Source organism: Scleropages formosus, chromosome 7 (genome assembly GCF_900964775.1).
Source record: "Scleropages formosus chromosome 7, fSclFor1.1, whole genome shotgun sequence".
Classification (NCBI taxonomy): Eukaryota; Metazoa; Chordata; class Actinopteri; order Osteoglossiformes; family Osteoglossidae; genus Scleropages; species Scleropages formosus.
The window spans coordinates 15,457,177-15,472,091 of NC_041812.1; the positions used below are offsets into that span (position 1 = coordinate 15,457,177).

General features: G+C 41.4%; 1 protein-coding gene across 3 annotated transcripts; it reads left to right on the forward strand.

Annotated features, from left to right (window-relative positions):
- Nucleotides 1–257: 257 nt before the first annotated feature.
- Nucleotides 258–7,239, forward strand: det1 (DET1 partner of COP1 E3 ubiquitin ligase). 3 transcript variants are annotated; one of them, XM_018739296.2, is made up of 6 exons: nucleotides 258–504; nucleotides 3,581–4,346; nucleotides 4,871–5,224; nucleotides 5,712–5,902; nucleotides 6,007–6,198; nucleotides 6,460–7,239. In XM_018739296.2, exons 2-6 carry the CDS (start codon nucleotides 3,585–3,587, stop codon nucleotides 6,647–6,649), a joined length of 1,689 nt encoding a protein of 562 aa, XP_018594812.1. In that variant the 5' UTR covers nucleotides 258–504; nucleotides 3,581–3,584; the 3' UTR covers nucleotides 6,650–7,239. The 3 variants fall into 3 exon arrangements, with proteins under 3 accessions (XP_018594812.1, XP_029109451.1, XP_018594813.1); XM_029253618.1 differs by lacking the exon at nucleotides 258–504 and adding an exon at nucleotides 2,985–3,003; XM_018739297.2 differs by lacking the exon at nucleotides 258–504 and adding an exon at nucleotides 3,032–3,046.
- The last annotated feature ends 7,676 nt before the right edge of the window (nucleotides 7,240–14,915 follow it).

Here is a 14,915-nt window from a genome sequence, read left to right on the forward strand (position 1 = left end):
TATCATAAATCTGGTACATTTACAGATATATTTCAATGTCAGACGTTACGGTGCAGGTGTAACTAAAATAAAATTATAATATAGGTGCTATTTGACTGTATTACCACTTTGACTCCTGCGCTGTCACTATGTGCTTGCAGTTCCATTTCCAGCCACACACTTTCGTGGCGCTGTATCAAAAGCGAGCGAGTGCCTGTGCTGTTTGGTGTCCCTCTTGATTTTTTTAAAACACTCATTAAGTTCCTGTCGGCGCTGAATTAAATAGCGTAAACTGCTGGGAATGTTGTCGGAAGTCGTTCCATTTAACACTGTTACCTTGTATGAAGATGTCAAGTGTTTCGGCCCAAAAGAAGAATCTGGCGCTTGTTTGCTATGATGTAACAAGGATGTGAAAGAGTTCTTAGTTAGTCGGCAACTTAAGCACTTAGTTGTGCCAGTCTTACAGTCGTAGTTAAAACACTGACTGGTGGTTGCGATGTGAGAGGGGCAGCAGAATGGAGGAAGGTAAGGCTGCTTCACACTTATTTACTTAACGCACGTACTTTATGATACGTACATACGATAGGTGATGCTGATGTCGTTGTTCTGTAGCAGAGCCTATGAACTCCAGACGGTGCTAGCTCGCTCTCTCTCTCTCTCTCTCTCTCTCTCTCTCTCAAAGTTTCTCTCTCTCGCTCTCTCTCTGTCACTCTCACAGTGTGGCAAGTCTGTGTCCCCCCCCCCCCCCCCCCCCCCTTCTTGTCATTTAGTGAAGCACATGATTCCTATTTACGATCTTGTGTTCATCGTTATCAGCAGTAGTTCTGGGACTGTTTTGATGGACTAACTTATCGCATTACTCATTACCTATGCGGCAACATCAAAGCTTCATCCTGATACTCTGTATTATTATTATTATTAATATTATTATTATTATTATTATTATTATTATTATTATTATTAATTTTAATATTATCATCTTCCAGTTGGTTCAATGGATTTTCGACATACTCAGCTTGCTATTAGAACAGGAGTGATTAAATATTGAAGACATCTAAACCTTATTGTAACTATCTCAAATTAATTTTTTTGTATTCATGATTTAGCTGATGCCTGGCTTTCTCTTCTGACAATATCATGTATTGATTTATGTAACAGGGTAATTTTTACTGTAGCAATTTGGGGTAAGCACCTTGATCAAAAGCACTATGGCAAGGGTGGGAATCTAACCTGGGTTCTCCAAATGGAAGGCAAATGGCTAAGCGTGACACCACCTGCAGGTCCCCAGTTTTACTGATGGTCTTCACAACCACAAGTTTTACCACATGTGTAGTGGTGCTGGACCTTGATTAAGATTTATGTTCAATGTATAGTTTGGCTGCTAGTAGCATTTATTAGGCCTCATTTGGCCACTCTAGTGATGATGATTTTTTTTTTTTTCCTTTTTTTCTTCTCTTGTAGGTGGCCAATAGGCCTTGCATTCCTCAAAGTGTGTGCTGACAAGGCACCTGATAACTAGAAAAATAATCAGATAAGTGTTTTTACAAGTGCGATTTAACATGGGGAAAGTATTTACATCCTCTCTTATGGAGAGAACCATTGCATTTACATGTATTCATTTAGCTGGTGCTTTTCTCTAAAGCAACTCATGATGTTAAGCTGCTTAAAATTATTCACCCATTTATACAGCTGGGTAGTTTTACTGGAGCAATTTGGGGCAACTGCCTTGCTCAAGGGCACTAAAGCTGGAGGTGGGATTTGAACCTGTGACCTTCGGGTCCAAAGGAAGCAATTCTAACCACAATGGTACCAGCTGTCATTGGCTGGATGTTTTGTCTTCCTTTTGGTTTTTATTTTACAATGCCTTTAAAAATGCAAGTAAGAGATCAATATATAATAATGCAGAATTTTTAAAGTGCCCTTAATGCAGATCAAAGAGGGGGGCACGGTGGTGCAGCAGGCTTGGCCAGGTCCTGCTTTCTGGCAGGTCTAGGGTTCGTGATGGACTGGTGTCCTGTCCTGGGTGTGTGCCCTCCCGTTTCAGCCTTACACCCTGTGTTGCTGGGTTAGGCTCCGGCTCGCTACGACCCCGCTTGGGATAAGCCGTTTTAGTCAGCGTGGGTGGGTGGATCCTGTGGGTGTTATGCAGAACATATCTGCAAGACCGGGTTATGGCATCAATGTGTTGAGAAAGCTAAACTTCACCGGATTGTTAGTCTCAGGTTCTTAATTGAAGAAAGGGATGAAATGTGTGAGCTGACCAGTTGGATAGTGTTCCTGATAGCTGGATGGACCTGCTGGGAGATGAAGGATCTTGGTCTTCGAGAGGATCGGTTGTAGATCGTGATCAGCTGTTGAAACAGAGATGACCAAGACCCAAGCTACTACATGAGTTGGCCAGTCAGTAGTCAGACTTCAGACACATTCACCTTTAGAATTTAAATTTAAGAAAAAAGATGCCTTATAAAGTTGCATGCTTGATGTTTCAGAGCCTTTTCAGCCTTTAATATCTATTTTATTACATAAAATACATACAAAATACCAGTGATGTGCTCAGTCACCAGCTCCCTGGACTGTAATTGAAAGAAAACAATTGTAACAGAACCAAACACACTAGAAGATAGTTGCGCTTTAACTATTGCTTTTTGTTGATTCTTCAGCAATTTATAAAACTGAAGCGACTCCCATGCCGAGTCTGTGAATGTCAGTGTCTGTGTTTGTATAATACTATTACATTTCCTTCAGCTGTAAGAGTGATGCATCACTGCTGGCAGAGAATACATTGTGATGGTGGTTCATTTATCTTGCATCTCTTTTTCACGTCTACTTTTGTCATGTCACGCTTTTTTTAAATGTTTTACACAACTGAAATTTTGTTCATTTTCATATTTGTATTTTAATTATACTGCATTATACTTAGGGGGCACGGTGGTGCAGTGGGTTGGACCGGGTCCTGCTCTTCGGTGGGTCTGGGGTTCAAGTCCCGCTTGGGGTGCCTTGCGACGGACTGGCGTCCCGTCCTGGGTGTGTCCCCCTCCCCCTCTGGCCCTACGCCCTGTGCTGCCGGGTAGGCTCCGGCTCCCCGTGACCCTGTCTGGGACAAGCGGTTCAGATGGTGTGTGTGTGTGTGTGTGTGTGTGTGTGTGTGTGTGTGTGTGTGTGTATTATACTCTTGAGTCATTTTAATTCACTGAATTACTACATGTATTTCCAGTGTTTAGTATCATAGTTAACCTCCTGGTTTATATGTTATGAATGGACTGCTGAAGGTTTTTAGGAATGAGTCCTTTTAAGATCATGTTTTCGGGCTGAGAAGAAATACTAGAGGGAAATGTGACACCAAATAAAAATATTCCTCAAGGTGGATTCATCTTCTTTCTGTTCACATAACTTAAGATTGGAATAATTGTTTTTTAACATTAGTTGAATAAAAAAATAGTGTTGAAAGAAAAGGGTAAATTAATTTCTTGCTTTGAGAACTGGATTAAAGGAACTTTCCTAGAACATGGTTTTAAATGTGGACTGTGAATAGTTGTTCAGTGTGGCAGTGCACATGTAATATAATGTGGTGTGATATTGTCTGCTTTCTCTCACTGGTCAGTGTGATGAAACTCATGGCTTCTGAGAATAGCTGGATGATGGAGGACGACTTCCCCACGTTACGGCCCCGCCGTATTCAGAACCAGAACGTTGTCTACCGCCTAGAGCGACGGCGCATCTGCTCAGGACCCCCTGGGGCGCACTGGTACCGTGTGCGCTGCTTCCACCAGAACCTCTTTCCTAACTTCACTGTGGTAAATGTAGAGAAGCCACCCTGCTTCCTGCGCAAGTTTTCCCCTGATGGCCGCTGCTTCATTGCCTTCTCGTCTGACCAGACTTCCCTAGAAATCTATGAGTACCAGGGGTGCCAGGCAGCCGAGGACCTGCTGCTGGGTCAGGAGGGTGAGACATTGGCCAATGGACACGACCAGCGCTCACTCAGTATTCGTGGCCGTCTGTTTGAGCGCTTCTTCTCCCTCATGCATGTCACTAATGTGGCATCCAATGGTGAACATCTGAACCGTGAATGCAGCCTGTTCACAGATGACTGCCGCTATGTCATAGTGGGCTCAGCTGCCTACCTTCCCGAGGAGCCGCACCCACACTTCTTTGAAGTGTACCGCAACAATGAGTCCGTGACGCCTAACCCTCGCTCACCGCTGGAGGACTACTCGCTGCACATCATCGACCTGCACACCGGCCGCCTGTGCGACACTCGGGCCTTCAAATGTGACAAGATCATCCTCTCGCACAACCAAGGCCTCTATCTGTACCGAAACATCTTAGCCGTTCTCTCTGTTCAGCAGCAGACTATCCACATCTTTCAGGTGGTGCTCTTGATGACTTTTGTCATTGTGTTTTTGTGTCTCCAGCATAACATGTTTTAGTACAGTTTTTTTTTTTCTTCTCCCTTCCCCATTTATCACTGCTGCTGTATAACTCTGGGGGTGCAGGTTCAAATTCAACAAGCTATATCTTTTTGCACATACTGCCTTTGTTTGCATGCATTTACCCTTGTTAATTCCATAAAACATTATAGTAAGTAAATGGAAGACTCTTACCTTTCCGTTAGTGTGTAAATATGTGTATTTGCTCTGACGGAATGGTACAATCCAGGCTCAACCTGGATCTTCCTGTATCGTACATTTTTATGACTGGCTTCAGATCTCAGCAATGACTGAGATCTGGATAAGCAGTCATGGAGAATTGACAGATTCTGTGTCTAGGACATTCTGTGAATAGCCAAATTCTGCTGAATGATATATGTATGATGTCTTTTCTGTGCCCCTCCTCACCTTCTCTGATCCCCTTTTTTGGCCTTCATGATGCTGCATTATTTGTGGCACCACAGGTGACCTCTGAGGGCACTTTCTTGGATGTTCGGACGATTGGGCGCTTCTGCTACGAGGATGACCTCCTGACGCTATCAGCTGTGTACCCAGAGGCACGGGTGGAGGGCCAGCAAGGTTTCTCACGACTCTTCAAGGAGAAAACCATAAATTCATTGAAACATCGCCTGCTTGTGTATCTGTGGCGACGTGCAGAGCAGGATGGCAGCGCTGCAGCCAAGCGCCGTTTCTTCCAGTTTTTCGACCAGCTACGCCAACTGCGAATATGGAAGATGCAGCTGCTTGACGAGAACCACCTATTCATTAAATACACCAGTGAGGATGTGGTCACTCTGCGTGTCACCGACCCTTCCCAGGCATGTGCCCTCTGACCCCCTTTCTTGCATTTTTTTTTTTTTTTTTTTTTTTTTTTTTGCTGGGTCCAACCTAGTTCATTTTTACCCATTGCCATTTTACCAGATGGTCATTATCAGATCATTGTACTGTTTAGCAATAGGTTTTCCCCTGAATGTAGGTATTTCCTGTATGAAAAGTATTCAGATGATCTCAGTAAGAAGGGATGTCTTTTTTTCTTTTTTTTCTTTTTTTTTTGGATTTAAAAAAACCACCGTTGCAAAATGTGTACTATGTGGGATATCAACTTTTGGATCAGGGCAGAAAATGACAAGAAAGCCAAACTCACTTTTTGCCAGACTTTTGATCCATCTTAGTATTGACATTTTTGTGACTAAAATCAGTTTTAAATTTTCATATGTAACAAAGTTTTGTGCTTATAAAAGACTTTCTCCACAAATATTTCATTTCTGCAGTGATGCCAGCCCATGTTGTTCTCCCACTCTGCAGCCCTCCTTTTTTGTGGTGTACAACATGGTGTCCACCGAGGTGGTGGCTGTATTTGAGAACACTTCCGACAAGCTGTTGGAGCTCTTTGAGAACTTCTGTGACCTGTTCCGCAATGCCACTCTGCACAGCGAAGCCGTCCAGTTCCCCTGCTCTGCCTCCAGCAACAACTTTGCACGACAAGTCCAGCGAAGGTGACCGTCCTTTCTTTTCCGGGGCTCAGCCTGTGATTAGCTTTTTGCCGTTTCCTTAAGGATGCCTTCCTCGTGAACACAGTGTGCTTGTTTGTCCTGGTCAGGTTCAAGGACACCATTGTGAATGCCAAGTATGGTGGCCATACTGAGGCCGTGAGGCGTCTCTTAGGCCAGCTACCCATCAGCGCCCAGTCATATAGCAGCAGCCCTTACCTGGACCTCTCCCTGTTTAGCTATGATGACAAATGGGTGTCTGTGATGGAACGACCAAAGACCTGTGGGGACCATCCCATAAGGTAATCCAGCAAGGTTGTTTCCAGAAGGTTGCATGTTTTAATTAAGACTTTCTCAGTTTGATTGTGAGTAGGTGTGGTTTATGTTTTGAAGGGAAATGATTCTTTTTAGCAATGGAGTTTGACAATGTATATTTTTAAAGTTCTATCAGATGTTTATTTGTGAAAGCCTGATGGTACTTTTCCATAATATTTAGTGTATCATGAGACGTTCTGTAATTGCCTTTCCTTGTTGATTTAAAACCCCTCTTTTAACCCCTGTAGGTTTTACGCTAGGGACTCTGGGCTGCTGAAATTCAAAATTCAGGCAGGACTGCTGGGCCGGCCCATCAACCACACTGTCCGCCGCCTTGTGGCCTTCACCTTCCACCCTTTTGAGCCTTTTGCCATCTCTGTGCAGCGGACCAACGCTGAGTATGTGGTCAACTTCCACATGCGCCATGTGTGCGTCTAACCATGGCCCAGTCAGAAAGCTACTTATCCCAAACCTGTCACCTGCATCAGTGAGACCAGCATCTATTCACACCACCCCAGGCCAGATACATAGACAGACTATTCTGAGCAGGGGTTGAGGGATCAGCAACCAGGTTGAAAGATGCCAAAAAATAAAAAGCACAGTTGTGCTGAAAGAGGGAGCTTAAGACCTCCAGCTTTCTGCTTTTACCTGACCTGTTACAAGAAGCACTTACTGCTTAATTTTTTTATTTCCATTTTATCAACTAGCTGTATATTGTGAATTTTTTTAAACACTGTGCTATTAAAACTTTTTATTATAACACCTTTTGTTTTTCAGTTGCTCTTACATAAGACTGTAGCTATGAGTTGTAGTTATGCTGTGAAGAAAGACTAGCAGCTGTGCTCACTCCAAGGCTATCTGAGTGTTGTTTTACAATGTCGAATGAAAACTGGTGTATTTCAGACCCTGTCCTAAATTCCAAATTATTATGCCATTGGTTTCTGCCTTGTGGGGTTTCTCTGTGTTGTGCTGCAGTTGGGTTTAGTCCATTTGTTTTGAGTGAATGTTCATGGTACATGTCTTCTCACTTTAGGTCACACTTCCCTTAGCATGCATAAATAAGAAGTAAATTTGTGTGATGTTAGTAAAAGAAATTTTTGTGGGTAAATGGAACTTTATTTGCAGAATGTCTATTTCAGGTTTTATTTCATTCATGTCAACTGAGACTTTTTTTAAAATTTTGCTGTCATGTTTTTATATGGCTATTTTCTCTGTGCCCTAATTAGAGAAACCATAGACAAAACTGAAGTATTTTTGTGAAGTTGTCAGCAGAATCAGTTACATTATCAGGCACATCTATTCTATGCATCTTTCCACCTAGCAGTCAAGGGCAATGTGACCGTTGGAGATGATCCCTGCTTATGCTGGGTTTACACCACATGAGCACCCAATTGAACAGTCCCATTGGGAAGATGGGGTGTGATGCATATTAAAATAGGGTTCAGTGCACAGAATGCAGTAATGCATGTTTAAAAAAAAAAAAAAAGTGATTCAATCAATTTGTGATGTAGGACCAAATCATAGTTAATCAGTGGTTTTTACCGTTCTTGGCTGAGGTGTCAGCTTTGAATTGACCATTTGGCAAGAATACATGCAGTGCAGTTGTACAGCTGCCTGGGGGGCTTTCTAATGATATCTTGTTTATTGGCTTGCTTGAAAGTGAACATATCAGAATGCTGGGTAACTTGAGTGTGTGCACGTGCGTGCATAGTCTGATCATCTCAGATATGGTGTGTGTACACATACAAGGAACAGATGAAATTATGAAAAGACTTAAAGGGTCTCAAACCTTTTTGTTATTAAATCAGTGACAAAGGCAACACGGGTGACTCATTATGTTAACCAATTTATAACTATAAATGGACACTTAGTTTCTGAAGCAAAATGAAACCGCTCATGGAGTTAAAAGGCCAAATAGTTGGTTGAAAATGTAATGTGCTATGTGGCAGGGAGCTGCTGAAAAGCACAATGGCATATGTCAAACATTGTAAATCTGCTGTGGAAAAGATTGTTGATAAATAGGCATTTAACTGAATCATTTCTAAATGTCAGCATTATTCTACAAAATGCACTGTAATTTCACCATGTGTTACTTGTGCATATGCAGAATATCGCCATATACACTGTGGGTCAAAAGCCAGGAGCAAATGCTACTATCCTCAACTGTCTCTTTGGGATCGGCAGTGTTTCCTCATGCAGTTTTCTTTTCAGATGATCAAAAGGAGCAGATGATGGAAAACCCAATGTCACTGTCTCGGGAGAATTGTTCCCTCATGGTTATCTGTAAGTGCCACATTTATGGGAGACTCCAGAAGAGCTGTGACACACTGGTTTCAAACTTTTGTCTGCAGTGTGTGTGTATATATAGAACATGTATAGATATACCAGATTCTGTAGCTACTACTTTTAATGATTTAGCTCATTAAGAGCCCTCCATCTGGCTCAATGACAGCTAAGAACAGCTCTGGTGACCTGTAGTCTGTCAGGCCCTAAAGAAGATTGTTCCTGCAAGTGTCTTGAATCATTTTAGTACTAATTATATCACCCTAAAAATTCTATAGTATGACGATAGAATCTGCAGATTCACGCTTCCTATTCTTTAGTAAAATGGGATGAGCTGAGAATTATATTCCTTTGAGTATTTCATTTTCATCTTTCTATCAAGGCCAGTAAGTCCTTAAATACAGTTTTGTTGGGTTTACAGTTTCTTCATTACTTTGTTGATCTGCCAAGGTTTCTATCTAAAGCACTTTATAGTTTTACCCTTTTGCATAGCTGTATGTTTTACTGGAGCAATTCAGGACACTTCTCATTTTGAGAGTCTTTCAGCAGGGCCACTGAAATACTTTTGTAAGCCACTATGCTGTATAGATATAGTGCCTTACAAAAGTATTCAGGTGGAAACACTATCAAGCGTTACTGGATTACAAATGAATCGTCTATATCTGCTAATCGGCTATAATTGTAAAGTCAAATCCTCAAACAGAAAATTATTTAATGCCAAAAGTAATGATTGCAGTCCTACGATCATAAAGGCCAAACTGCTACATGCTGCTTCCATGTTTCAGTGTTCCAGTGAAAGACGATATCCTCACGTGCTTACATATTTGCCTCATCGCTAGTCCCTGCCTGTGTACCAATCTGCCCCGTTTACTGGATAAAACCCTGCGGGGATCCTTTACACGCAGTGGAGAAAATGAAGATCAAATGGCTGCTAGGGAATTTGGAACTTGTTTACAAATGCATAGAGAAGGGCATAAAATACAGTCTATGACTATCCTTGTGAACACTGTTGCCTCAATAAGTTAGGAAGATGCATTATGCTACCCAGACAGTGCCTAGAGATGTCTATGCCAAAATGCAACATTAAAGCCATAGTTGTGGAGGAAACTTTGTAAAGGCCAACAGTCACCCTGGAAGAGCTATGAAAAGGATTTACCCCCTTGGACTTTTTCCTCATTTTATTGCATTACAGCATGTGTTCACAATGCATTTAAAATGAGAATTTTTGCTGCTCAACACAAAGTATTCAATAATGTGAAAGTAAAACAAATCCAGGCCTTTTAAAAATAGAAATAATTGGATGTGCAAGTATTCACTTCCCTGCTTTGACACACCTAAATTACCTCTGAAGCAACCAGTGCTCTTCCCCAAGTAACAATTACATGTGTTGCAGTTCAGCTGGGTGCCGATGAGGTGTTTCACATGATTTCAGATTAAATACACCTTCATGTGGGAGCTTCCCTACCTAGTTAGTGCATTTCCGAGGAAACACTACTCCATGAAGACCAAGGAACATTCCAAGCTGAGCTGAGAGATGGTTATTAACAAATACCAGTCAGGGCAACAATATAGAAAAACTTCTGAGGCATTGAATATACCTCAAAGCACTATGAAGTCCATTGTTAAAAAGCAGAGGAAATATAAAACAACTGTGGATCTCTCTAGACCTGGCTGTCCTTTGAAACTGAGCATCTGGGCAAAAAGAGCTGTAGTAAGGGAGGCCACCAAAAGCACCTCTAAAGGAGTTATAGTCCTCCATAACAAAGATGGAAGACACTGTGCCTGAGAAAACAATAGCATGCATGCTCATAAATCTGGCTTGCACAGAAGGGTGGTGAGAAGAAAGTCTTTGTTGGGAGGAGACTCATATCTTGCCTGGAGCGTACCCAAACAATGCTAAGTGTTGTGTTTACTACAAACCAAACACAGTGCATCACACTAAGAACACCATCCCTACTGTGAAATGTGGTGGCAACATGATCTGGGGATGCTTCTCTGCAGTAGAAACTGGAAAAATAATAAAAATCCAAGGAAAAATGGAAGGAGAGAATTGCAGAAAACTGGAGGAAAATATGCTTAAGTCTGCAAGAACAGTGGGACTTGCATGATTCATCTTCCATCAGGACAATGACCCAAAATATACACGGAAGGCCACACGGGAGTGGTTTAAAATCTCTCTTGCCCTCTTCCCTTCTCTGCCATGTCAGCCTCTTTCCCTTCTGTTGCACAGTTCTCAAGAGTTTTCCACAATCCCACCAATGTCTTCCTCTCAACCCTATCCTCCTCTCTAGACTCCTCTTACATCCAGACTAGTGTACCCTCAACTCCAGCCTGTGGTTGTCAGATGTACTCCATGCCAACAGGACCAAACTGCCTGCTGCTGAAAGACATTGGTAGAAATCAAAGAATCACACAGACCTTTCAGTTTACAAGGAGCACCTAACTTTCTTCCACTCTGCTGTTTCTTCAGTGTAAAATTCCTTCTTCCACCACAAACTACAGCCTGCACCCAACAAACCACACAGACCCTTCTCCACCTTTTCTTCCCTGCTCTGCCCTCATCCTTCTCCCACTTCCTCCTCTACCACTGTTGAAGATTTTACCTTTTTCTTCAAAGTCAACTCTGTCATGAACAAATTCTCAGCACCCATCTTACCTGATCATTAATGATGAGAAAACAAAGCTTTCTGAAGGTTTTCCATGGAACTGTTGAAAAAAGGTTCACAACTTGGAGGTTTGATCAACACAATTCATGTTAGTTCCCCCTGATGGTCAAAACTTTAGCAGTTTAACCCATAGCAAATTACATTTTGTCAGTAACAAAATTACAGTAGTCACCCAATCAACAAATACATATTTTCATAATCAGTTGGAAAGGTAAGGAATTTATATGACTTCTTTTCATTGTTTGGTATTCAATGTGAACATCCTGTCAGTTGCTATTAGACCATTCGATGGTGCATAAAGGTCCGGCATTCATATTTACCCAACAGCACCAAAGGGATCCAGCTAAAATGAAGAAAAATGTATTATAGTTGAGAGAGACCAAGGCTGAGCTTTTTGGCCATCATGTGTGGCCATCATGTCAAACACAAAAGTCACAATAACACCAACATATTTTATAGTGTTTTTAGTAACCATGTGCTATTAAAGGTACTATGTAGCACTACTAAGAAATGTTTGATACTTGCGTCACTATAACACCTTTGATAAAGATATTTACCCTTACTTGCTCCAGTAAAAATTACCCACACACACACACACACATTTTCAGAACCGCTTGTCCCTTACGGGGTCACGTACAACTGGGTAAAAATTACCCAGTTGTATAAATAGGTAAATAACAGTAGCTTTGGAGAAAGGACCAGCTAAATGAATAATAATAATAGCACTGAATCTTTCAACTCTGATTTATACTTACAGTTGGTTATTTATAGATGGTTATGATCTGTTGAAATTGCTAATGTGATGGATGTAAATATATAATGTAGTTGGTTTTGTTACAAAAGAAGTGCAGCAGTGTTAATAAAATGATGGAATACCTGTCTCCATTTAGTGAAAATATTGAAACATTTCTATCACCAAATCCCATTTTGGAAACTAACTGTCATTGTTTCCAGGAGAATGAAGGCAAATGAATATTCCTGTTATGCAATATCAATAGCCTATGTGCTGGCAATACCTATTATGGGCACAAACACATTAATAAGAAGACATGACGGTCACCAGATGGAAACGGCAACAGCGAAATCAATTATATCTGTGTGTTGGAGATCGGTGCTATGGGATCTCAGGACTTGCACAGAAGCTGACGTCAACTCAGAACACGGTGTTGTGAAGGTGACGCTGACACAATGGTTAAAAAGACGAGAACGAAGCCCAGCCAGGCCATATGTAGTATTGAAACTGAAGGATGCCACCACTGGCAAAACATACAAACTAGAAGTCAACAATCAGTTCCAACATGCCACCAATGTGGAACAGTGGAAATTATTCAAACAGGTACTGAGAGTCCAGGGGAAATGATCGGACGAAGACGAGGGATGCAGAAGGGCGTTGGATATAAGAACGAACATGAGTATTGACTGATCTGTGGAAGGCGGCAAAATGTCAACAGGAACGGGCAAACTAACAGGAAAAGGGTGCTGCAATCAACAATCAGGTGCTGAACCACAGAATGAAAAACAGATGGCGTATTGACAAGAGAGAATATGTGGAATGAAAAGGAGCAGAAGCACGGGAAGCAGCATGCTGAAATGGTGCAAAATTCCTGTACCAAATGTCAGGGAGCTGACTGGTGCAAGAAGCAATTCCAACGTACCTGTCAAAACAAAGTGGTAAAAATGCTGATGACAACGAAAGAGCAGGATGCCCACTGGATGGAACATTTCAAGGAAACACTGAAACAGCTGACCCCAGATATAACCTTCGATTTTATTACTGTCACCACTTGCAACGAGCTGTTTCTGTTGCAGTTGGTGATTATGTACTGAACAGATATTCATGTTAAGCAGTGTCATTGAACAGTGTATTCACTTTTCAGTGGCTGATATCAGTTAACCTTATTGATTTTAAGATCTTTAATTGAGCATGCAGGGATACATTGTTGAACGTTGCCAGGTTTTACAGCATCCCACAGCAATATATCTTCAAAAATGTGTACCCTAATTCAAGTTGCTGTGTGAAGATGCTGGCATTACTTTACCATTGTTGTTGGCCAATGCCAGCATTGTGTACTATCAGCATTGTTCCTTTTGTGAACAACACGAAAAAGGTGGTGACAGAACCAAACCTGGGCGTACAGTAGAACAAACAAATGAAGCTGACTGATCTAGACTTGGCAGATTACATTGCCCTGCTGGGCAAAATGAGAGATAAACTACAAGTGCTGATGACGCCAATGTGGAAGAAGCTGTTGGAAAAATGGGACTAACAATCAGCTTTGAAAAGACTACAACCGTGCAGATTGGTGGGACATCGTGATAACTTGAATCACAACTAACAGATGACACAGGCTGCTCAACGTTGGTAGTGTGCTTACCGGGGATGGCAGCAATGTGGCATAAGATAACAATAGAACAGTCAAGATGGTGGCAGTATTTTAGGAAGTGCTCTGAATATCAATAGCAGTTAACATCGACATGAAGATCCACCTGTATAATGCTATTGTTCAATCTACTATGATTTATGACAGTGAGACATGGAGAAACACTGTCGAAATAGCATAGAAACGGAAGATTTACAATGTATTGGCCTCACATAGCAGATACTTTTCTCCAAAGTGACGTACATCTCCAAGAACAATACAAAAAGTGCATTACATCAACAGAAGGAAATATTTGGATGCAGACACGTGATTCTAGAGTACAGGGAATTTGTCATATACCACCGTATAAACCAGTATACAAGATACAAGTGAGTGTATATAAGGTTTTTAAAAAAATTGTTAAACAGATAACATAGTACATGTTTATCAAACATAAACTTGTCTTATTTAGTCAGTCTGCCTGATGTGGGAGTTTTATAGCTGAGTCATTTAGGACTTCGAAATTAGTGTCACTCACTGGCTTGAAATCAAGTTAGCTGCAAGTCAAGCTAGATTACTGCAGCTTGTCGAACGTTGTGTAATTTAGCTTTTAAATAATATTCCAGTGCTATAGTCTGTCATTTGTTTAATTTGAAACCTTTTAGATGGAGCACTACGTAAGAACACAGTACTGTGTTGTATTGTACTGATGCTTTGGTTAGAAAGGTGTTTGGTTAGAACAAGTTCAATTCTCAGGAAGGGCAGTGCCCACTGTCTCAGTAATAAAACATGATGGTTCTGTGAAGAACTGTGATGATTATAAGCTGACAGTGAAGAAAGTGTCAAGTCTGGAGCTGTACCCCATTCCAGAAGTTGAGCATCTGTGTGGAAATTTTGCAAAAACATGTGACAAGTTTCAAATTAGACACAAGTCATGCTTATGAGCAGGTTGTAGCATGTCACAGTCAGCAATGAACTCTATGTAGTGTTACCAGCCTACACACCTTATTCACCAAGGTGACTTATACTGCTAGATACGCTACTTACAACAGGCCAATCATCCATATGTCAGTGAAAGATATACACAACACAAATGGGGCTCTTCATCTGAACAGCCGATACAAACTGTATAGCCTATACAGTTGGGTATGTCTTTGAACCATCTCCAGGGGATTTCACCGAGTTGCTGAAAAGTGCAGGCAATCCACAAGGCACCCACACCTAGGACAGTAACAGAGTTGAGAGATTTGCAATCCAACACAGAAAACACTGAATGCCTGAGAACTGAGACAGACCTATAGGATTTGTCAAGCATCTTAAGTACAGTTTAAAAAAATTAATCTCAGCTTGTCAAGAAAGGGTTTACAGTCATGTTTTGTGAGAAACAGTTTTACT